Source organism: Acinonyx jubatus, chromosome D2, assembly GCF_027475565.1.
Source record: "Acinonyx jubatus isolate Ajub_Pintada_27869175 chromosome D2, VMU_Ajub_asm_v1.0, whole genome shotgun sequence".
NCBI classification, from domain to species: Eukaryota; Metazoa; Chordata; class Mammalia; order Carnivora; family Felidae; genus Acinonyx; species Acinonyx jubatus.
Genome location: NC_069393.1, coordinates 31,294,777 through 31,319,788, shown reverse-complemented (window position 1 = coordinate 31,319,788; position 25,012 = coordinate 31,294,777). Strand labels below are relative to the sequence as shown.

Here is a 25,012-nt window from a genome sequence, read left to right as displayed (position 1 = left end):
AAGCCACTCACCCTCTGTCCCAGTGATACCGCCTTGTGGGTGCTAGCACTCCCCCATTTCCAAGGTGGCTTCATTACGCGATCTTATCCAACAGAATGCTGGCACGTCCTGAGCTCTTGCCCGCCAGGAGCTGTTCTGAGCACTTTGCGTGTATTGATGTGACTCTCAGAGCCTCCACCATCGCACCCCCCGACTCTACAGCTGGGGAAAGGGCCAGCTCAGGTCTCCTGCCCGTCAAAATGCCTAAGCCTCAACCATTTGGATGCCACCCTCCCAATTTTTGCCATATCTGCCTGCACCTTGCATTATTATTATTTACTATTTTCTTTAATCTGATTCTTTTCTTCGACAACTCGTTCCAACAGAATGTATTTAGGAGTTTCACAGACGGAGAACCAGCTCACTGACCATAATGGGGACTGACTGTAAAATGGATAAAATGAGCCTACGTGGGTAGATTTTAGCCGCATCAGCTTGACATCTGATGGCTCCAGCCAGCTCTCCTTAAATGGGAAGAGAAGCCAAAGGAGAGAGGTGTTAAAGGTGTGAGCACCCAACTGGACTTTGTCCTGGACAGAACTGACAGAACCAGACATTCTGAGAGAGAACTGAGAAGAGGGATAACCACTTCGCTGTGTGATTCGATGTCATTTCACGCCCCACCCGTGCACCACTTAAAATCACCTCTCTGGGGGATCAGCATGTGCGGGAAGCCGCTGCCCTCACCCCAGCCCCAGCCCCCTAGCACTGCCCACCCTCCTCGGATCTTTCTAAGGACTCACTGACAACACTTGCTGCTCAGTGGGTGCTCTGTGGACGGATGATCGACTTCTCATAGGTCACCTCCCCAAACTCCTCAAAGCTTCCTGATGGAAGGGTTTTCCATTTCCAGCTTCCATTCTAGAGCCTGTCTCCCCAGGACGGCCAAGCAGGGAGGGTTAGCTCAAGACTTTGCTGAGCATCTGCTGAGTCGTGAGTGGGCAACTCTCCCATCCCTGCAGACTTCTAGAGGACCAACAACACCCCAGGACCTCAAGTCCTCATTCGCAAAACACTCCCTTAAGTCTCACCTAAATTGCTCTCGTGGAACTAAAGACCCCCGCCATCCTTATGAAGAAAAATCAGCCACGGGCACCTTTAAAATAACCCTTGCTATGCCGGGCGCTGTTGTGAAGTGCCTTTCAGCCTGTATTTGCACTGATTCAAAAGCGCCTCATTGATGTGGTCCCTCAAAGTGGGGTATCTTCCTGCACCTCCAGCAGGAGCGGGTGGGAGGGGCGTGAGCTGGAAAACTGAGGCAGCCTGAGTCCACCTCGCTTTCCCCCCACGAAAGCAGCGCCTTCTGGGGTGGGGGGCCAGGATGGAGCACAGCGCAGCAGGAGACCGTGAGAACAATAAATTCATTCTGTGCCAGAGTGTTTGTTCACTTCAATCAATGTCTGAAAGTATCTGCCCTGAAATCTCTGTTTCCAGGACATTGGTCAAATATTTGAATGGGGCAGCTAGTTAATTGACTCGGGCGGAGCACTTGACAGAGAGGTGGAGAGGCAGAGAGGCCGCGGGGCACAGCGAGACGGCTGAGCCCAGAGGTACCTCTGGTGGTTCTCAAACCTCGGCAGCCCCAACAGGTGCTCAGAACGGGCAGGGGGCAGTGAGGCCAGGGCTCCTGGAGAGGTACAGGTTGTGGAGCCAGCCTGCTCTTCCTCCCACCGGCCATGTGACCTTGGGCAACCGGGCCTCAGTTTCCTCATCCGTAAAAGGGGACGACAACGATAGTGAGAACCCACCTCCTGGGGTTCCTGGCAGGACTAAAAGAGTGGATGCCGACGAAGCATGTGGGTTACTTCCTAAGCATTCACGAACTGCTAGCTATTATTATTATTACTGATCACGGCTGCTCCTTAGTCTGGCATTCAGAGCTCTCCAGTGTGAGTCCCAATGCCGTAAGAGGGTGTTAGGGCGGAAGAGGAAGTCCCCTGCCTGTGTGCTCACACCCTCCCTGCCCTGGCTGGTGACAATTCCCTTCCTCACAGTCCCCAAATCATCGCAAGATGGCTGTCTTCTCAGAGAGCAAACCCTTTTCTGACCTCCTGGGGTATCTGTTATATACGCTCTGCTTTAAGCTTTCCTGATGAATCACTTGTGCAGCTGTGTTCTCCCTGGGGCCCAAACTGGACATGTCCAGGTGACGTGGTGGGTGGGCTTTCAGTGGCTGACATTCTGGCTAAAAGAAAGGTCCCTTCCCTTCCCTTTCTTGTTTTAAATTGCTTTAAAGCACGGTTCTGTGGGAGGGACGGGAGTGGGGAGGGTGGCGTGGTGTCCCTGTCTGGGCCCTACAGAGAGGAGGACCGCAGGCTGGAGTTGGAGGAGCTGTTTACAGGGGTGGGGCAGGCAGTGCACAGGGACTCAAGCAGGGGTGCCATGGGGCCCACATCCCGAGCACAGTTGCACTAGGGGAGGAGAAGCAGCCCGTCTCTGCCCACGATCCATTTTGGTTCCGGGTCATGGCGCGTCTAAGGGAAGCTGGGCCATTCCAACGGCTGTGGAAGGCGCTGCCAGCAGGGGCCCTGGTGAGTCACCCACCTCCATCTTGGTGCAGGGGATACCCGCAAGGGGTCAGGGGCAAAAGACCAGGTCAATCATATAGCACATGGGAACTGCCTCCCTCTCCCTCTCCCCTCCACCACCCCCCCTCCTCCAGGGGCCCCTGCGACACTTGGGGATTTTACAGAGAGCTGAAGTGTTAGGTTTTGCAGGCAGGGGAGACAGGCACGAGCCAATGACTTTTGTATTTTTAGAGACTCCCTTCCCACCTACATGCTGAGCAACGCTAGTATCTTTTCCTGTCTGTGCCTGTCATCAGACGATAATGTTTTGGCTAATGTTCACCCCGTTAACCTTCCCATTTTACAGATGAGGAGACCGAGGCACAAACAGGAGAAGCGACCTGCTCGGGGTCACCTGCCCCTGGAGCCCAGGCTGGCCGGGAGGAGCACCGGGTCTAAGACCCTCTCTCCCTGGGGTGCCCTGCCCGTAGCCGGCACGAAGTTAAAACACTGAAGACGTGGATATGCTGACAGGAACGAAGGGGCAGATGCAATGGTTCTGTTCCCCCGGGAAGTCATGAATCAGAGCTGTGTGGGGGTAGGAGATGGTGATGGGCTGAGCTCCTAGAACTCCATCTGCTTACTTACCCAGTCGGGGAGCCCCAGGGCAGCCCCCTCCTGCGCCCCCCACCCCGTCCGCTCCTCTTCCTTCCGCCCCGCCTGCCGAGCTGAGCCCAGAGAGACTGGGAACCGCAGCGTGGGGTTGTTGGGCGACTTCAGGCTTAATATCTTTGTAACCATATTGCAAAAGGGCATGCCTAAGACGGCGCCTTTCGCTTAATCTTTCTCTTTTATTGCTTTTTCTCTTGTATGATTTAACCTTGCACCAGGTATCAAGCTAGATAAATAAAAACTTTTATTTCAGATTAGCCCCGGCTGGGGGCTGCCTTGAAAGCTGAGCAGTCATCCAGGGAGTGAGATGAAAAAGGGAGCTGGGAATCTGAGCTGCTTAGAGGGCTCATCTCAGGTTCAAAGCCCCCAAAAGGTATTTGAGACCTTTTCTGAGGGGAGGGGCAAAGTCTCCTCCAATGCCCACAGCCTGCGGGGGGGTGGGGGGGGGTGGGGGGGGTGGGGTAGGGTGGGTACTGAGTCAAGCACAACAACCTGCCTAGCCCAGCCCTCCTGACCCCCTTCCAGACGGTCCCTCTCCCTTCTCCTCATCCGGTATTTCCTCCCCAGTGCTCCCCACAGCCACCAGGCACTGCCTCTGCAGACTTATTTAGTTCCCCTCCTTCCCAGTGGAACATGAGCTCCACGGGGGCAGTGATAGTGGCTTTCACTTCGCCATTGGTCCCCATGGTCTAACATGAAGCCTGGCCCACGGTAGGCACTCAATCAATATTCACGGTTAACTGAATGAGTGAACGAATCCTGGGATTCTAGTCCACACACAGACCAGTGGGTGGACAGGAATTAGTTCATTTCCCAGGCGGAACAGTAAAGGATGGCAGAAAGAATGTGGACTTTGGAAGCAGAAGGATCTAGATACGAATCCTGCGTCCGCCACTTATGTGCTGCATGACCCTAAGCACGTGAGCTGTTTCCTTGTTTGTAAATGGCTCTGGTCAGCCACATCCTTGAGTGATGGTGAGGGTCAGAGATGATGTCTGGCCCCAGGCAACTCTCACACATGTTCTGTGACATACAGACATACAAGATGTTGTCCGTAGCAGCACGGTTTGTAATAGCAGCAATCAATGCATGCACCCATCAATAGGAACGTGGATTGCCTGGGGTATTTTCACACGATAGAATAATGTGCAGTAATAAAAATGAGCAAATGATACCTACACGAAAAAAAATATGAGTGAATCTCAGATCCATAATATTGGGTAGAAAACATAAGTCCCTGGAGACCATGCATAACATGACACTTTTTAAGTAAGGTTCAAAGACAACTAAACCCAAACAACATGTGATCCATTTATATGTGACAAAATAGTTCTTAAAAGCAAGGGAATGAAAAAAACACAAGATTCCAAGATAAGGCTATAGGGATGGGGAGGAACAGAGCCAGATGTGAGGTATGGGTGACAGTCGAGCTCTTGGGTTGGTTGATGGGTTCATGGGTGTCCACAGTGTCATTAAAAATTAGTAATGAGGGGCGGTCTGGGTGGCTCAGTTGGTTAAATGTCTCATTTTGGCTCAGGTTGTGATCTCACAGCTCATGAGTTCGAGCCCCGCGTCAGGCTCCGTGCTGACAGCTCAGAGCCGGGAGCCTGCTTCGGATTCTGTGTCTCCCTCTCTCTCTGCCCCTTGCCTGCTCGCAGTCTGTCTCTGTCTCTCAAAAATAAACATTAAATTAAAAAAAAAATAAAAATTAATAATGAAACTAAAGAGGGCCAACATAGACCAATGTTGATCATGATCCAAGAATTATGTCTGAATCAGTTCCCTGTGCTTGAGGTAATACAGAAAGAGAATGCAAAATAAATGGTGGCTAATTTCATAATCCCCCAAAGGTCTCAAAGCCCTGGGAGTCCAATACAAAGCAGTTACCCTACAGATGAGGAAAAGTGGAAAAGGGTCAACTTTGTTAAAAAGACAAATGCTTGTTGACATAGGGAAACCGGACTAGAACCTCCCTGCCAAACAACCTCCAGCCAAGAGCTAGGATAACCTCCAGCCCCTGTGAGCAACCTCCAGCCGTGACTGGTCTGCCAGACCCCAGAGAAGTGGTTCCCTGAGCTGAGCTGAGGTCCGTTCCCTGCCCAGCTAGGGAGGTGGACCTGACCTGTAGCAGAAGAGGTTGGAGTTGGGCCTAAGAGGGAGATCTTGGGGGGTGCTCCCACAGTACACAGGACACATAGGAGGTTCTATAGTATCCTGAGCACAGGACAGAGACTCCTGCCCATGAAGAGGATGTGAGAGAGAGAAGAAGCTGGAAGGGAGGGTCTCAGACCCAGTGGCAATGACACTTCTCAAAAGTCTGCTGACCAATGTTATCCATGGGAAGCAAGGGGCAAACTGCTGATCCTGGCAAAGAGCACAGAGGGTCTTCTTAAAGGAGGGGGGAAGAGCAAAGACTTCTCTGGTTGATCACAAAGGGGCGCACAGGAGAGCCACTGAGAGCAAGAACAGGCCGGCTGGTTAGCACGCCCCTGAAGAGAGGAAGGAGACAGATCAAGGGGAGAATGAAGTACAGGCTTTCCTAAGGTTCATCACTGTCATTTAGGTGTGGTGATGGGAGAGAACTGTAAATAACGTGCCAATGTATTTGTATAATCACATAAAAAAACCTGCCAGAGGCACTGTCCCCAGATAGTTTTGAAAAAGCCACACGCTGCAAAAGGAATACACCTTGCACACAATCATTCCAGCTCTAGAGAGAGTGCCTACCAACTGTCAGTGGCTTCTGGAGGGCTGGGTAAGGCTTGGTGGCCTGCCTAGGCTGGTGGGAAAGTGTGCTGGAATCAGCTAGTGATGTCTGCCTCAGTACGCGATCAGTAAATTCTGGTATGTGTGCTGATGCACGTCTAGGGTAGCAATCACAGGTGTAAACAGATCAACTTTCCTTATGAATATGCCCCTTTCTGTCTAGGCCACCACCAGGACCCCAGAAACCTCGACTCAGAGATTAGAAGCTTCTTTGTCTCCTCCTTCTCTTGTGCTATCTATTTTCAGTACGTTGCCAGAGCCTGCAGCCTTCCTTCCCGTACATCTCCTCAATGACCGCCCCCGCCACCCAGTTGGTGTGACAGTCTATTAGCAGATCATTCCTCGTTCCCGTGCCTCCTGTTCCAATCCGTCTAGACAAGATGAATCTTCTGATGGGCCCCTGCTCCCCTTCCCTACCCCCAGCCTTGCTCAAGAACCCACTCATTTTGCCTCCTATGCCCTGTACCAACTGCCCCCACCCCCACCTGTCTGTGATCTGCCCTTCACTTCTCCCTGGCCACCTCTTGTCTCCAGCCAGGTGGGCCATTCGCCCTGTGCCGAGCCAGATGTCCTGAAGTTTCACGTGCTTCCAGGCACCCGCTATGCTACCCCAAGCCAGGGGCTGTGGCATGAGATTCAGGTGTCCAAGGCAGGTCTGATTCTCCCCCAAGTTTTCACTTCTCGGGGGGTGGGGGAGAAAAAACACCAGACCTCTTAATCACAAGGGCTTTGATGTATTTCAAAATATGGTCTCTGTGATAGCTACCCCCTGCCAGGCCACAGCCAGGGGCCCAGTCCAGTTATTGGCATATGTGTAAGCTTGAGCAAGTCTGACTGTATTTGACTATTCTCTCTACACACACACGCACACACACACACACGCATACACACACGCACACGCACATGCACACCCATACTCGTACGTGCATTCACACACAAGCAGCCTTCATTTCAAAGCACTCAATGTGTTTTCAAGGAACGTCCTCACTTGTTAATATTGACATAAGATCAAAGGACTGGCAAGTGAGGGCTTTGTCCTTCACTAACACACCTGGGCAAGTCTCCAACATGACTGGAAGTGAGGTCGCTGCCTTTCAAGCAGGAGTGAGGGGTTTCAGCCCTGACACTGCTCACTGATTCTCGATTCCAGGCCACTGTTTCTCAACCTTCCTTTCGTTATTGCCCCTGCTACCAGACATTTAAGATATTTTTTCCTAACTGCTTCCCCTCGTGAAATTCCAATACCACAGATATGTCTGCACATATACAGCTGTGCTTGATAAATAGAGTAAAAACTTTTCACACTCATAACACACTTTTGCCTCCTTGCGGGTGATATCGCCCTTATCGGCTACACATGCTTTTCCAGACCAGAGCTTCTCAGAGTGTGGTCCCCAGACCAGCAGCCTCAGCATCACCTGGCGCTGCCCCCAGAGTTTCCAATTCAGTAGGCTTAGACTGGGGTGCAAAATTTTGAATTTCTAATAATTCCCATTATTAGAAGTTGATGCTGATGCCACCAGTCTGGGGACCACACTTTGAAGACCACTGTCATCATGAAAAATGGATGTATTCTGGAACCCGAGGGACATGGGTTCAAATTCATGTTCTTCTGGGGAGCCTGGGGGGCTCAGTTGGTTAAGTGTCTGACATTCGCTCAGGTCATATCTCATAGTTCATGAGTTCGAGCCCCGCATCGGGCTCTGTACTGACAGCTCAGAGGCTGAAGCTTGCTTCCGATTTTGTGCCTCCCTCTTTCTCTGCTCCTCCCCTGCTTGCACTCTGTCTCTCAAAAATAAACATAAAAAAAATTAAAAAGTGGCACCTGGGTGGCTCAGTTGGTTGAGCGTCTGACTTCGGCTCAGGTCACGGACTCATGGTTCATGAGTTTGAGCCCCCCACGTTGGGCTCTGTGCTGACATCTTGGAGCCTGGAGCCTGCTTCAGATTCTGTGTCTCCCTCTCTCTCTGTTCCTCCCATGCTCTCTCTCTCTCTCTCTCTCTCTCTCTGTCGCTCTCAAAAATAAATAAAGATTTAAAAAACTTTTTTTAAATATTAAAAAAAAATTCATGTTCTTCCACTTAGTAGCTGTGACCCTTGGCCAGTCTATGTACTCGCAGATCCTCACTTTACTTGTGTGTAGAATGGAGTAATAATGTCTCCCTCACAGACTGCTGTGAGAGATAAATGTGTCCAGCCAGTGCCTGGCACATGGCAGGCACCCAATAAATGGCTCTCCCTGCCCCTCACCCTGGGGAACACTCCAGAGCTGCAGAAGGCCCAGGCAGGCAGGGTTGTGATGGGAAAAGGGACGTGGCCTGCAAGGCAACCACGATGAGGGAGGCGGGGCTTCTGTAGCCTGGAAGGTGTGGCTGGGCTGAGATAGAGGCTGTAAGGCAGGACACGGTAGAAAGCGCTGTCCAGGGTTTGTTCACCACACCCTCACACCCCAGGCACTGGAAAGGAGTCCGTTCAGCATCAGTTACAGGAAGGAGAGAATTAAATGACAGAACCCATCAGTCTAGCACGTGTGGAAAATGAAAACGCTTCCAATAAGGATTCAGATGGCGTCAGAACCACCTGGAGGGCTCCTTAAGCCCCCTGCCCTGGGCATCTGATTCAGTAGTTCCAGGGTGAGGCCTGAGAGCTCCCATGTCCAACAAGAGTTCAGGGGCTGCTGCTGGTCCACGGCCCCCACTTCACTTTGAGAACCGCTGCTCTACAGCCTCTTGTCGATGGGCTCCCTACATCAGGGGATGGAGAAACCACAAAAACTCTGGGTATTTGCAGAAAGGTGATGGCAGGACAGAATCCTCAGTGCCCTTGGGGATGACTGATGGAAGCCTTCAACCTGGGCTCCTGGCCACTGGGGGAGCCCAGCTTGCTAGCATGTGAGAGTGGCCTTGGCTAGGAATGCAGGCTTCGGGCAGCATGACACCTGCATGCCTCTGCCACATCCTGCTTTCCTGAGGGAGGAGGGAAATAAATGGTTGGCCTCTTTTGAGGGCCTACCATGCAACTGACCTATGTGACACTCACCAAACGCTGCCGATTTTAGACAGTGGCCTCACTTATGCTTATTTTCACAACTCTGCGAGAAAGATATGACTGGCCCCATTAAAAGCTGGGGAAACTAGTCCTTTGAGAGTTTCAGTCACCCACTCAAGGGTACTTAGGAAAACAGGGTTCCTCTCTGGAACAAACAATAGTCAGATGTTAAAGTAAGCAATTTCCCTGCTCAAGGGGGCTCGAGAGGTGTCTCAGGCGGTGGGCGGGTCCTGTGCCACCTGCCCCATCAGTCACCTCCTGTCACCTCGGCCTCCTCATCCTCCTTTGGCTCTGCTATCTCGGCTTCCCAATGTGACAGCCAGTTGGGGGACACCACAGCAGCCTCCCCTTGGGCCTGCTTGTTCTGCCTGCCCTCCTCCAGCCCACTGGCTCCAGTCTGACCACTGGAGCTTCACACAACACACCTCAACAACATCTCCCACCACCCCCCGCCCCGCCACCCACCCACCCCTAGAACTGGCTTGCTACCACCCTCAGGAGCAAGGCCTGGCATTCTCCTGAGCTGGGCATTCCACACCCTGCATGGCTGGGCCCTGCCTCCCTCTGTGGCCTCCCCTCCCCAAGGTCTCCCTTGCAGGCTGTGCTCAGCCGTGCTGGATTACTGCAGTTCCACAAATGTACCGCACTCTCTCCTGCTCTGGGATCCTGGTAAACACTGTGCTCTCTGCCTGTAACACCCTAACCCCACAGTTCCCGGGTAGTTCCTGCTCATCAGTCGGGGGGCGGCTTAGATGATCTCTTCTCGGTGAGTGTCCTCACCCCAGTGACGGCTGGGGGAGGTGGCCCCTCCCATGGATTCTTCCTCACTTCCTATTACAGATATTTTCAAACATACAGAGAAGTAGAGAGAACAGTCTAATGGACCTTCCAGGGAGCCATCACTCCATGTCAATAGCTACCGACGCAGCCCACGTATCTCAGTCTGCTTCCCCACCTACCCTACAGGTTCCAGAGGCTGAGACAGTGCCTCCAGTCCCACACATTCTCAGGACATTAGCACAGCTCTTGGCTTAGAGAAAACCCTTGATCCAATGCGGGTGGATGCCAAGAGCGCACATTTGTTGAGCACTTACTATAAAATCAGACACTCTTCTACATACTTATGTGTCTTTGCTCTCTGTATGTGCATAGCTTCCCTATGAGGCTCAGGCTACTCTTACTTTCCATTTCACAGACTGAAAAACTGATGCAGGTTACACAGTCAGTGGTAGCAGGCGAGCAAGGTGGTCTGACTCTGGAATAGAGCTGCCCACAGAAATAGGATGTGAGCCACATGTGGTATTTTAAATTCTCTAGTAGCCATTAAACATTAAAAACATTCAACATTAAAAAAATAGATGAAATTAATTTTAATAATATGTTGTATTTCACTCAGTCTATCTAAAATAATGACTTCGACATGTCATCAATAGAAGACATTATTAATGAGATGCTTTATAACCTGTTTTGCATAATAAGTCTTCAAAATCCCCTGGGTTATCTTACAGACTAGCCACATATCAAGAGCTCAGTAGCCACAGGGCAACCGTACTGGCCAGCACAGCTAGTGGTCAGCACCCTGGACAGCAGCCACAGAGCGTGCCCTCTCAACCGCTTCCCTGCTTAAATGGTTGAAGGAAGAAATGAGTGAATAGAAGTTCCTAGGACCCCTGGGCCTGATCTTTCCTTAATAATTAATAATGCTTAATACTTTATGGCCCTTTAGAGTCTCTCTGGCACCATTTTATCTGCCATAGGGATTATTAACCCTGTACCATGGTTAAAGATTATGGGGTTAAGAGGGGTCAAACGCCTTTCTCTGACACACTGCTGCAGGTGGCAGAGCTGGGCCTTGAACCCACAACTCTGGACTGCAAGTCCAGTGCTCTGTATGGGGAGGGCCACAGCTGCCCCTTGAAGCAGGACTGTCTCCATCTGGCAAAGGAAGGTGTCTGTTGAGACCCCGGGCTGGGCTGGTCTTTGGGGATGGGAGCCCCATTTTGTTCGGGTCCTGAAGGAAGTGATGCCCTTGGTGAGTGGCAGGCCAGGCACAGGCTGAGGAAGCAGATGGGGCCCGTGCCAGGTCCTCTGTGGAAAAAAACCTTGTCATTCTTCAGTCTCAGTTTGGCCACAAGAGGCTGAGAACAAATTGATGGCAATGGAGCCATAACTTACCTCTGAAGGCCTCTTTGTTCTTGGCAAAACAAAGGGGTCATTAGTAATGGTGAAAGCGCTGGTGTGCAGACATAAATCCCCCCAGCTGCAGGGCTGATAAACAGCCCAGAGGGGATGGGGGCCTCAAGGAGCCCAGCAGGTTAACCGCACGCCATGGATCACTCATGGGCTCAGACTTGTGTCCACCCACATACAGACAAAGCAACCCCCTTCCCAGGCTCTGGAGGTGCCCAGAGACTGGGTCACCCTCTGTGGCTGTCAGGACTCACACCTGGCTCTAGGAGCCACCAAGACCCTCGTTTTTCCTCTCCAATGAAAATGGCTCCCTAGTATTGAGGGCTGAAGCAGGCTCCCACAGGGTACTCAGGGCCAACTTGGGGCAGTCCATGTGAAGATGCCCTTGGGGGGCACTCCTTCTTCCTGCTTCAAGCCAAACAGACACTGGCTGAGCCTCCCAGGGAAGGGCCGAGACTTAACATCACCGGAAAGGCATGTGTGTGAGGCCAGATCCTTGGGAGACAATGTGCTTTGCAGCAGTGTCTATGGTGGTCAAATGAAGAAGAATTGAGGCCACATCCTAGCTTTCAGTCTCCTGCTCCCCTGGGGGACTTCACCCTTCTGCTGGTGTGCCTGCTTTAGGCTCACAGTGAGGCCAGGTTGCAGGAGGACCATGCCATCCCAGGGCCAGAGAAGGGCGGGCAGGAACAGGCAGGTGGGCAGCAGGATCGGGAGGGAAGGAAAAGGGAAATGTTTTCCTCCAGCTGCCTGAAAAGCATTTGGGTGGGGCTGTGGGTTTTGTGGCGACAAACACCCATGAAGGAGTTGAAAGACCATCAAGGCCACCCTATAAGCGAGGTCCAAGTGCTATCTTGGCAAGGATGGCAACTATTTGCTGCGCGTGCTGCCCTCTCTATTTCCACATCAGTAACAGGCTCTACCAATTGAGTACCGCACTGAGCCTGCTTGGCTTCACGGGTCCTCTTCAGGCAGCCATTACCAATCAATCACAGTTGGCATGTGAGAGGAAACCCATTTGTCAACCTTTCTAAAAAAGCCCTCAAAGCACATCTTTGCTGGCAGTGGGAATCCTATAAAGCTACGCTAAGTGCTCCAGGCCTTCCAGAAGTTTCTGCCTCCTGCCCCCACCTTTACACACATCGCCTACATTCCGGGTTTCCTTTCTCATCCTGCGGTTCATACTTGGGGACCTGGCCCAGGAGAGCATGCCCCTGGAAATCTCGTAGGATGCTGCCACAGGCAATTGGCCCCAGACTTCAGGTTCCAGAGCCCAGCCAGACACCCAAGGCTCAGCAGCTCTGCCCTCCAGCCTCCTGCTCCCAGGGGATGGGGTGAGGAGGGAGAGCTGGCTGGGGCCATCTTTGAAGGCTGGAGAGGGCCTCAGGGTCTGAGGCTGGTGGCCTAGCACCCAGCATGAACCTGGAGTGGACCAACACCCTGGAGGATGGCCTTTCAGTGTCACTGCAGGAATTTCCCGTCTGGCCGTGACTGCAGGCTAGCTCCTGGCTCCTTTCTCCCCACCTCATCCAGGTGGGGGTATGTCTGGAACCAGCACACAGGCAATGAGATGAGGAGACAATCCCCCACCCAGCCTGGTGTCCCCTTCGCGCTGTTACCTTATCCTGACCCCTCAACTATCATCCTTAGGGTTCACCGGTGTTTCTGCAGCTCTCCAGCACAAGCCCCTTGCCCCTGGGAGGCACTTGATTTGCTTCCCAAATCGAAAAACTCATAAAGGAGACCAACACCAGCATGGGCCTCCCTCCTCTGCTCAGTGGGAGAGGGCCCCCAAATTCTGGGGGGGGGGACTCTGCCTTCCCACAGAATGGTTTCCTTCCTAGGACTAGCTTTCCCACACCCTGGCCTAAGGACCATCTGCACCTGGGGCACTGTGAGAAAGGACCATTCCTGGGCCCCACCCTAGTTCCACAGCATGAAACTCTCCATGGGTGCCAAGGACTCTATTTTTGGTAGGAACCCCAGGTGATCCTTGGGCATTCTGGAATTTGAAAACCCACTACCCTGGAGTCACTACCTTCCTTCCTTCCTCCCTCCCTCCTTCCCTCCTTCCCTCCCTCCCTTCCTTCCAAAAGTACATATTGGTGTTTACTCTGCTGAGTCTTGTGTGGGGCAACAGAATGGGGAGGAAGTGGGGTGGGGGAAGAGAGGCCCGAATCTATGCTGCTGCTGACCACATGAGCTGGGGTGGAATTTGCTTTGGGTCCTGGGCTGGAAGACACAATGGTAGTCATGCCAGCAGCCGCAGATCACAGGGAACCCACAATGCTCCTGATTTCCTGCGTTCCTGAGGATGGGGGGTGCTTCTTCCCACCAGCTAATCCCCAACTTTGCAAGGTTATTATTGGCTGCTAGCAATAAAAATAATAACAGCAACTAACACTTATAAAGGACCTTAGATCCATTAACTGGGTTCTTTACATATATTAAGTCTTCTGACCCTTAACCATCCAAGGTAGGTACTCTTACTGCTCCCATTTTATGTTTGAGAAACTGAGGTATGGAGACCATCCCAAGGCAATACACTCACGAGACTCCATCCTCTACATTCTTCATCATTACACCTTGGTGTCTTTTGAGTTTTAGGGAAAATATGTCCCCAAATTGTTGCTCTCTGTTGTGGAGGTGTGATCAGGAGAGGCGCCAGGGTAGACATTGGCCTGGTGGCCTGCCATCCTCCTGGCCATCAGTCTGGCCTACCCACATGCACTAGGCTGACCCTTCATGGACCAGTGGGCAGGGAAGGAGGACACATGTGTACTGGGCAGGGTACACAGGGACAGACCCAGAGAGTGTGCGTGAGTGAGCAGCCTCTCATGGGCCTGTCACCGGCTCCCTCTCTCCAAAGCCACCCAGTCCTGGGACAGCCAAATAGAGCTGCTACGTGATCCATCTTTGGGTGGGGATATGAGGTCAGGGACGCCATCACCCAGAACCTTCTTTGTAGCCAGTCACCATTCTGCTCAACCGAGAGAGCAGGTGGGAGAGGAGGGGCTCTGTGCCTCCCTTGCGACCAGACATGAACTCCCAATGGTCAGAAATGTGACGGGAGCATGAAATCAGCTGAGGTGTAGCTCTATGCATTCTAAAATGATGTACAAATGCCACCCTTTCATCAAGTCAGAAAAGAAAACAAAGAAAAACAGAGCACTGAAGGAGGTTAGATGGGAGTCCCCAATGACCCAGGCTCGGAGCCCCAAAGTGCTCAGATGCCTCGGACCTTGGACAGTGGCACACACTCCTGTCACCCGACACCACCCCAGCAGCCCCCAACATCTTAGCCTCAGTCCCAAGCACCTCTCTCTCCTCCTTCCTGGCTGCTCCCTCCTTCATCCACTCAGTTCCTTCCCAAAGCCTTACCTGAGACGATGGTGTAGCCAATCCCCCGGGGACGTCCTTTATCCTGGTCAATGGCAGTGATAACTCGCACGGTTGTGCCCTGGGCAGGAGAGAGGAGGGACCTGAGTTTGGTTGTCCAGCCCCCGGGCGGCCTCCCTGCTGCAAGGCCAGCCTAGGAAGTAGCTGCTGAGTGCTCAGGTCTCGGCTGTCCCCATCACCCTGGGGACATAACACTGAGGCCTTGGCAAACACCTCAGAGTCCCATGGGGAGGCCCAATCTTGCTGATGCTATCATTCTCTCTTTCCCTCCCCATCTCCCTCCATCTGGTGTGACCACCCAGGAAAGAAGAGCATCCAGCTGGGGGACAAGAGATCTCATCTCTATCTCAACCACGCATCAAATTGCTGTGGGACATCAGGAGGGTTGCTGCACCTTTCTGGTGTCATTTGTCCCACCGCAGTATGGGTAACAGCAATAACCCTGGGACCTTGCTTTCACTAGGACTTCAGTAAAGGAGAACATGGATCAATTACCCTACTAACGAAAGCATCATAAATCCTGAAAGTGAGTATCTCTAGGGATGACCCGGGAGGCCACCAAGGCCGTAGGAACCATGCCCTATCCAGCAGTACCACCCACAGTTCCTGCCTCAAATGGCTCTGTCCCACACCCTGTTCATCCTCCCTGTGGCAATGGGGGAGAAGGAGCCAGGTTCTGGGACCACCAGGATGAGGACTCGGGGGTCCCCGCTTTTAGGGAGTACACAGTCTATGGGGAGGGGTTGCAGACAGATTCACAGGCACTGCTATACACACATTAGGGTGCTTAGATGCGGAAATGTACCCCAAAGTACAGAAGTCCACCTGGAGGAGCTGGCAAAGGGTTATACAGGCAGCAACGTTTTGATGGGTCATGAGAAATGAGTAGTTTTCCAGGGAGAGAAAATGATCCGGAAGGCAAACTAGGCAGCACAGGCAGAGGCCTGGAGCCATAAGACTCTCCAGGAAGAGATCCTGTCATATAATGGGCACATTCACATGTCAGTTGATGGGTCGGTTGGCTGATTGAATGAATGAACGTATACAAGACGATTCTCATTTCACCACCACCACCACTTGCTGGGTCGTCCCTTGCCCACGGCAACCTTCACCTTAGCCTCCAGGCCCTATCACACCATTGTCTGGCCAGCCAAGCCTGTCCACCATGCCAGCCTGAGATTCTCGCCTGGGCTACAGTTCTCCCTGGTTAATAATGAGGAGGACAGGGTCGCCTGGGTGGCTCAGTCAGTTAAGCGTCCGACTTCGGCTCAGGTCATGATCTCGCGGTTCGTGGGTTCGAGCCCCGCGTCGGGCTCTGTGGTGATAGCTCAGAGCTGGGAGCCTGCTTCGGATTCTGTGTCTCCCTCTCTCTCTGCCCCTCCTCTGCTCACGCTCTGTCCCTCTCTGTCTCTCAAAAATGAATAAACGTTAAAAAGAAAAAAAAATTAAATAATGAGCAGGACAGCCCTGTCCCCATCCCCTAGGGAAATGTCAACCCTGGCATTTACATGTCTAATGATGAACTCTTGTGGCCTTGATATGCTGCCTCTCACTCATTTGCTGCTCGTCAGCTAGAGGGTGAAGTCTGCAGGCCACGTGCTCCTGAACACCTTCTCCTGTGGAGAGAGTCTTGTTCTCTGACACGGAGGCCCTCTGAGGGGGGAGGGGGGCTCGGGAGCGAGACACCTCCCCTCCAGACACAGAAGGGGCATTCACCACCTCACCCACTCGGGGCAGTGCTGCCCCTGCACAGCTCTCCCTCCATCCTCTCCTGGGCCCGGGTGTGCAGCAATCTGGAACACCTCTAGGGTGGGCTGAGGGAAGGCGAGAATGTTCCAGGAGAAACACGGCCATTGCCCCGAGGCCAAGGCCCTGCAGAAAGCAGATGTGGCTCCCTCCTTGGCCCCCCCCACTGGGATAAGGGATCTCGGAGCTCTGACGACACCCCCTGGGGGGAAATAGACTGTTACCAAGTCAGAGAAAGACATCATTAAATGAGCATCTCCCCAGGTGGGTTCTGAGGACCCAAAGGGGGTCAGAGCCCAGGAAGTTCCCGCTGAGGCAGGTGCTGTTCTTTCTCAAGCACTCACTCTGCTGCGGCAAACGCCTGCTAGGAACTCCTTTCCCCCTCACACCTACTCCAGAAGCCCCACTTTCCGGATGAGGAAACTGAGGAACTCGAGTTACGGGACCTGGCCGTGGTCCCGTTGCAACAAATGAATGGTGAAATCAGGGTTCAAAGTCAGATACTTTGCCTCCAAAATGCTCTTGCCCTCCAGGCAACACTGCCTGTCTACCAGCTTCTGTGATAATGACGCTGTCATTTATGAAAGTCCCTGTGATGTGGCAGGCACCAATCTAAGCACTTCACAAGCATTAGCTCATGTCACATTCGGAACCACTTACATATCCCATCCTTCCCTTGGGCTTAGTGTAGTAAAGGCTCCTAGAAGTTAGTAAAGTGATTAAAACAACAACAACAACAACAACAACCCTGTTAGCCTTTGCTCTCTTGGGCTTTCTGGTCTGATGACAGACTCTTCTCCTGTAACATCAGTTAATGGTCCCAAACCCAGGCATCTGTGTGTGTGTGTGTGTGTGGGGGGTCATTCAGGAGGCATTCATCAGATTTGCAGCGTCTATGCTAACTGCTCACCCTGGTATCACCCCACACAGGGCACTTTTGGGGGTGTCTGCCTTTCTGGGGGCCACTCCTCACATAGGGGGGGCCTGGATTTGTCCCCAGGGGGAGGTCCCAACAGTGTGAGTCTCGGGTGCCAGGATGGGCTTTCTGGACACGGGAACAATCCCCCCTTTTCTAGAGCCCCATGTGGCCTGGGCCCCAAACGTGTTCCAGTATGAGGGTTTCCAGGCAGCCCCTGGCCTGCTGAGGGCACAGACTAGCCTGCCAGGTTAACTGGGCCCCGAGGCTACCAGAACACCTTTCCAGAAGGTCACTAAACAAGAAACCTCAAGGGGCGACCGCAGGTCTCTGGGCATACAATCCGGGAGTGGCTGGGCTGAGCTGGGCCTAGTGAGCCCCCGGAGGACTGAAACGGGGCCGGTGGTGGCCCGTGCAAATAAGGGACCTGGCGGCCAAAGAGCCCTGGGAGCACCTACCCCACGGGCACTCCCACCCTGGGCTGCCGGTGGGGCTCCGAGGGGCCGCCAGGCAATCCAGGACGAGATGACGAGGAGGCCGGCTCTCCCCAGGAAGAGCCACACCTGAGCTTCTGGGAAGTGAGATCCAACAGGCTCCTGACAAAGTTTGGGGTTTCATCTCTTTTTGGGTAAATAAATCCATTTTTAATAAAACCCTGAGCTTTTAATACAAGTGCAGCCACAAAGACTGGAAATGTTATGAGAAGGAATTAACGGGGAGGAATGGGGGCTCTTGGGATCCCACGGCTCTTGTTTCGGAGTCTCAGTAATTATATTTTCAATATACTGAAACTTATTTCCAAAGACGAGGGGATGGGGAAGCATGGCCCCTGCCCGTCCCAGAGCCAGGCCCCTAAGTGGCTGGCCCTCCAGCTAGGGGCGGGGTTGGCTGGGAGAGTAGGTGGGAAGGCCCAGGAGGGTCAGGGAAGGGTCCATCCTGCCACAAGGCTCCTCCTGTCACAGGAACCCATGTTGTAAGCAGGAGGCCTCCTGGGAAAGGAGGCTCCCCTGAGAGGTTAAGGGGGCACAGGCCCCCAGGGTCCCGGCTCCTTGTGGCGGATAGAGCAGTATGGTGACGGGGTTAGGGGTTTGACTGGTGCCAGGCTGTCTGGGCTGCGAACCCTTCGAGTGAGTTACTTGATCTCTCGCTGCCTTGTTTTCCCCATCTATAAAATGGGTATCATGACAGCCTCCACCCCTGAGCAACTGATATTTGTGAAGCACTTGGAACTGCACCCAGGACGCACAGCAAATGCTATAGACGTGACGGTCAGTGTTCACGGGGACCACCGTGAGCATCTGATGCAAGCTGAGTTGCCTCTCCGTAGGGAGCGCATGCATGTGATGCTCCAAAGGACTTCGGCACGTTCAGACTCCCTAGCACTCCAGAAACATACCACGCGTTCTACGGGTAAGGTGTTTTCTGGGTGTCCTATAGAGACAGCAGCTAACAGCCCAGGGAGAGCTAGCACTGGTTAAACACCTACTCTGTGCCAAGCACCGCACTGGGCACCCAACACAGGTACTCTCACGTTTTCCTCACAAGCCCCCGTGCGGGGGAATATGTGAGGAAACGGAGGCTCAGAGGGTTCCAGAATTGGTCTCACGTCCCAAAGTGTGGGGAGTGGGTCGGGTGCGGATGACTGGGGAATGGAGGGCTGGGTTGAGGAGGGTCTGGGGGACTCCACGGCTGGCAGAGGTGACAGGCCCGGGGCTCTGTGCCCAGTAGGTGTGCCAAAGCCAGGGGTGGGGAAGGTGTGCGAAACGGCCCCTGCCTCCGAGGTCTGGGTACTGGCGGGGAAATCGGGGGCGGAGCTGAGAGGAGCTCAGACTTCTCTAGAAGGGACTTGTGTCTCCCTTCTGTGTGGCCTGCCTTTTCCAAAGCAGCCGGCCAGGACAGGAGCTGGAGCTATAACCCATCAGGCTCTGCCGGGCCTCGGGGGTCCCAGCCCACCTCTCTCCCCTGGGACTGCTTTCCCAGTTCCATGACAGGATTAAGGACTTGAAAGGTGGACACAGTTTGCTTCAGGAGGTGGGAGGCGCCCGTGGGGGGAGGGGGCCCGTGGGGGCTGCAGGGGACTTCCGACAAGAGCTGCCACAGCAGATTCTGAGGCAGAAAATCCTATTTCTCAGTCCTTAATTCCAGTCAATTCCAGTCAAAGGGCTGATAGGCATCAGCTGGCAGTAATTTGTGCAGTTTATCCGCTCTTTTCACCTTCTATCGGTCCTTCACTGACGGGCAGGTCGACATGCCGCTGCTCGAGTGAGGAAATTAAAATTTGATGCAATAATCCCAAATAAGAAGGATTTTATTAGGTAATATATACACTTTAGATGAGGCATGCTGGCCCGATACACTGATAGAGAGAGGCATACATGCTGGGAGCCGCAGATAAAGAGGAAGAGTGAGGCAGAGTGGGCCGGGGTCCGAATGGAGGCCCCGAGGCCAGCAGAGGCAAGGCTGGGAGTGGGGATGCCTGGGTCCTCGGGTCGAGGAGGCTGGGCCTGCCACAGTGCTCCTTGGCCCTGGCCGGCCTGGGAAGTACTGAGTTAAGTCAGGATTCCACACTGTAAAGGGACACGCAGGGCCCGGATCAAGGCATGGAAACCGATTAGAAGCCTGGGAAAATCACGCTTGGAGTATATGGGAATCGGCCTGCAGCAGAAAAAGCTGTGCTAGGGACACACAAGTGACAGTGCTCCTTTTAAGTGTGGGGACAGGGTGGAGAGGCTGAGCTGTGTGCCCACGAGAAGATTCTGTGGGTGCCTGGGAAAATCCGAAACCTCCCCCTTACTTCCTCGTCTGGCTCCCCTGAGCCCAGTCGTGACCTAAGTGGTGGGGCTCACACCTGCTCCCTGGGAGCTCCTGGGGCATTGGCTTTAGTGGCCTCACGGCGCCAAAGGGACAACCGACTCATAACCTCTGTGACCAAATGCCTCGCTGGGTACTCTACACAAGCATGCAACCTCTAATCCTTGAAGCCCTCGGGGGATGGAGACACTACTGTAGACATTCCCAGTCTGTTTCCCAGCGAGGAAGCCATCCAGAGTGTGTGTGATTTGGCCAAGGTGGGTGCGGGGACCTGCTCCCAGTTTCCCTGGCTGCCTGGTCGCCATCACATCCTCACTTCAACCAACAAGTTGGCTTTGAGCATCTTCTCTGCACTCAGCCCTGGGCACGATGCCCTGGGAGACCCACTGGAAGCCTGAGACCGGGTCCCAGAGACTCAGGTACCTTGACTACCAGGAGCTCCAAAATAACGCACTCACACGTCGGTGAACATTATAGGGACAGCTATAATTCAGTGGTAAATTATGCAGCACAGGGAGGGCTGAGGGAAAGAAATGGCTGGTTACGTCTACGGGCTGGTGAGGATAAAGCCAGGAAAAAAAAAATCAAAGAAAGGTGGCCAGTGAGCTGGGAACCAACCGACGGGCAGATTTTGTACTGGTGATAGGAGTGGCCATAAGGGGTGATGAGGATGGCAGGATGGTGAGAGGGCTGGTCTGACCCGGACATCGTTTGTTCGTTTGTTCGTTCATTCGTTCGTTCATTCATCCATTCATTCACTCCACAAACACATCCTTAGCACCCCTGATGTGCTATGCCCACAGCAGTCCCCATCCCTGCCCAACTACACTTCCAGTCCAGCAGGGAAGCAGAAGCTGAGCCAGCTGTCCAAGAGCGCTGAGTGCTAAGAAGGGGACATCTAGGGGCCAGGGACAGTTGGAAGGGCCTATCTTCTCTGAAAGGCCAGGGAAGGACTCCCTGGGCTGAGAAGATGTGGGGGTAGCAAAGAGACTTTGGAAGGAGATAGCCTTTAGCCTCAAAAGCTAGAGGTCCTGCTGTTCATGGACCACTAAGAAAGAGAAGGTAAGGAGGGGGGCATTGAGATGTCCCCCTCCACCCCAAAAACATCTCCAGATGCCTGCAGCAGGAGACTAAAAAGGATCTTGCCTGTTAGGTCCTTCAGCGCATACCTGGCCCCAAGAAAGACGTGGCTACTACCCCCACAAACCCGGAGACTAAAGCACAGTGCTTCGAGGATGCCATGGTCAGGATGGACCACAGCCTCCAAACTGGAGGTCAGGCTTCCCTGGACTGTGGTGGCCTTACAGGTACAGTCTTCACCCTGATCAAGGGAAGCCTGCCTTTCACTGATAACCTAATCCTGTGAGCCAATGCAGGTGTGCATGTGGGTGCCCTGCTTTGCTCTCCAAGTTGTGTGTCTTTCCTCTAAGCACACCGAGCTCTGTCAAAAGGAAGGGCACGTTTTTCTTTCCACAGGAAAGACTCCCCAGGCTGCATGCCCAGGGTTGCACCTGCCGAGAGGAGCCAGTTTTTCTTAGTTTATCAGCCCAGTGTGTGTGTTTTAGTCGAGTTTGCACAAAACCACGGATGGCGACCAGGCAAGGGATGGGCGAGTGAAGCTGCCCGCTCCCAGCCCCTGCCAAGCAGGCAGTAGCACGTCTGGGTCTCGAAGATTCCCAGTCACAACCGACTGAACCAGAGGCAGACACAGAGCCCAAGGGCAGCCAATCTCCAGGCTGGCTGGAGATCTGTGACTGTGCAACGTGGCACAAAATCACGAGCACGGCCAATCAGGTGCCTCTTTTGAAAACGTGGACTTGAGAAATCCAAAGACACAGCAGTTAGGAAGAGCAGCCAGAGCTGTGTGCTCTCAGAAAGAGCCAGGCCAGAGAGGGTTGGGGAGAGGGGGGTAAACGGCCACCATCTTAGGCAGCACTGGTTGGCTGGGAGAGGCAGATTGACCCATGAATATGGCTGAGCCCAATCTGTTTGGGTAAGCCTGGCTGAGTCCAAATGTGCTCTCCAGACCAGGCTGGTTCCACAGGCATCCCTAGTATCCCACATAAATCTTTCTGAGCTGCTCCTGTTCGTTTATGCTAGTAAGTCTTTGTGTTTTACTTCTTGGAACCCTCTGGGGATGAAGTGAGAGGGTGAGGACACGGGGTGCGGTATGAAGAGGGGGTTGGGTTTTCACTGTGCCAAGACACCCATCACTGACATGCACAGGGATTGAAGGGAATAAGAAATGCCAAGGAAGAGTCTGTCCTACCAAACAGGGCCTCCGTCCCCAACGGAAGCTCAGAGGGAAGCCCCACGAGGGCCAGGGAGCATCTTACCGGAGGAGAATGCTCATAGATGTTAGTGCTGTAAGGCAGGTTGATGAAGATAGGGTCCATGTCCTGGACATCTGTGATGATGATGGCCAAGTTGGCCAGGGTGGACAGAGGCCTGGTCTTGTCTTGATCCTTAGAGGACAGAGAATACACAGCCTTAGGTTGTGACATTGTTGACACGCGTACACACACACACACACACACACACCTGCACACATGACACCCATGTACACAAACCTGTGTGCCTATGTACGCACAGGTTCCTGCACTCCTGCACAAAGATCGTTAGTACACAGAAGTTCAAGAACTCTAAGAACCCACGGTGATCTCTGACCTGTGCAGGAAAACGCAAACAGGGTCCCCAAGGCCCAGCAGAAGGTGGCTTATCCAGTGTCACAGAGGAGGGTTAGGGTAGATCTCCTCCCCCCCCCCCCCCCCCCGCCCAGCCTAGCCCTGATCATGCTGGATACCTCACGGGTGGGATGACCGGCTTGGGGTAAAGAGACAGTGCTGTCCTTAGCAACTTCTCTCGATTCAGGCAGAGGCCGCTGGCTGCCGTCATGCCTACTTCCTGCCCCCTCTCACCCCAGGGCAGCAAGGGAAGGACCAGGATGGGCGTTCCTCAGAAGAAAGGCCTTCTCACAGGACAGGGGGCTAGTCTGAGACCTGTATCCCCGCCCCCTCCCCGTCTGCACCCAGGGTTTAGTGGTCAAGCAACTTTTCTGACAGAACAGCCGGGGGAGCTCCGGGGCATGTGACATTTGGGGGACTCCAGGAAGAAATCCTGAGAGGTCGTGTAGGCCATCCCCCTGCGGCCAGGCAGGCCGTGTTTAAACCCTCCTAGTCAATTGGAAGTTTAGTCTTACGAAAGCTCACCAAGAGAGGAAATCAGAAACACATCTTCTATTACCCTCAAATACACAGCCCCCCATGATAAACTGATTAAATAGCCCACTGCTATCGAATAACGATAGCCAAGAGGAACAGAAACTACACGCTGAATACACGTTTCAGTACCAGGCACTGTGCTCGCACCTTGTTTGCTTTTGTAGATACTATGTGCCCATTATTCAGATATGTTCACCGAGACTCACAGAGGTTAAGTAACTTGCCCAGAGTCATGCAGGTGGTGCATGTGTAGCCCAGACTCAAACTCAGATCCTTTTGCAATACAAACCTGCCCTGTTTTGATCCGGGGCCCTGACGTCATCTCAGCCCCTGACTTGCTGGGTCACTCTGCCTAAGTTCTCTTCCTTCATGGGGTCCCAATTTCCTTCTCGGGGAGACGAAGGGGCTCAACACAATGACCTCCGTGGACCCTCAGGCCTGTAAATTCTCTGGTCTGGGATTTGAGAGTGACCGTCCTCTGATGGGGTCTCCCTTGGTCTGGGGTGACCTGACTGATGCAAAGCATTCTCTCCATTTCAACAAGCCTAGAGCCTGTTCCTGCCCTCCAGGTACACAGGTGCAGCAGTAGAGTCTTTGGGGGGGAGAGGGCAGGTTGTCCTAAGAGTCCTCAGGGACAGTCACGGAGAGGGTGAGGGACTTTGGGGATGAGGGGTGCGTGCGGTAGGGTGGGGGAGAGTCTGGACGCAGGAGGAGCTGGGCAGAGGATCCACCAGGGAGACACCTTCCCAGACTCTAAGACAATGGAACCCACAGCCCAGGCTTGGGGGCTGCCCGTGGTAAGAGCTCTCCGCCAGGGACCTGAACAACCAGGCAGACAGGGCCAGAGTGGGAGGAACAGAAAGCCCTTGACCTTCGGAGCAGGGGAGGCCAGTGACCCTCATTTGCCGTTAGCAGTCTTCTGTGGGCAGCTGGCTTTGTCCGGCCTGGCACGTGCCCTCCCCTCCGTCCCGCAGTCCTGGGGCCACAGCCTTGCTCCCGCCACAGATGTCCCCACGCAGCCTATCTCGGATTCCACGGCTGGGGAATGGGGATGGCAGAGGGCACCCTGGCAGGGCAGGCGACACGCTGGGCTCCCAGCTGCCACTCTGGGGCCTGCAGCTCTCGGCAGCCGTCTCCGGGGAAGTCCTCACATTTCCCCACCTGGTGCCCACCCCGTGGCGGCTGGGGCCCCAGTCTGCTCCCTGTGATGCCACACAGGAGACTCTCCTTGGGGAAATGCCCAGCAGCCAAGGGCACAGCACGGGTCCTAGGGGGGACTATGCAGGTGCAGGAGCCATCAATATCGAAGGGCTGCTCCCGTTCTATTGCTTCAGGGCCTGAGCGCTGGGAGATTAACAGCAATTTAACTGTATTCAGCTTGAGCCCAGGCCTCTTGACAGGCCCGGCCACCCAGACCTGAGCCTGTGCCCGGCTCTGGTCTCTCCCCCACCAGCCCAAAGCCATTTTTACGGAAGATGGAAATTACTCCACAGGGACAGGCTCATAGCAAGAAAGAGAGCAAGCGTCTGTGCATTTCTGGGCCCCGGTGTGGGCAAATGGCGGGTGGCGGGAGGGACACCGCAGCTGGGTGCGGGGCAAGGGAGAGCACAAGGGTGCAGGTGCGTGCAGAAAGCGGACCCTGCTCTCGCAAGCCCCGTCGGTCCCAGAAGTCAGGTTTACTAACAGCAGCACACGTG

At 53.7% G+C, this 25,012-nt stretch overlaps 1 protein-coding gene across 5 annotated transcripts in view; it reads right to left on the bottom strand.

The window, feature by feature from the left end:
* Window positions 1–25,012, bottom strand: part of CDH23 (cadherin related 23) — a 415,090-nt gene that overhangs the window by 208,319 nt on the left and 181,759 nt on the right. For all 5 annotated transcript variants that reach the window (XM_053207271.1, XM_053207272.1, XM_053207269.1 and 2 more), the window contains exons 8-9: window positions 22,431–22,559; window positions 14,604–14,682 (exon numbers count right to left, since the gene is read on the bottom strand). In XM_053207271.1, the coding sequence (XP_053063246.1) occupies window positions 14,604–14,682; window positions 22,431–22,559 (208 nt within the window). The remainder of the gene's footprint in view (window positions 1–14,603; window positions 14,683–22,430; window positions 22,560–25,012) is intronic.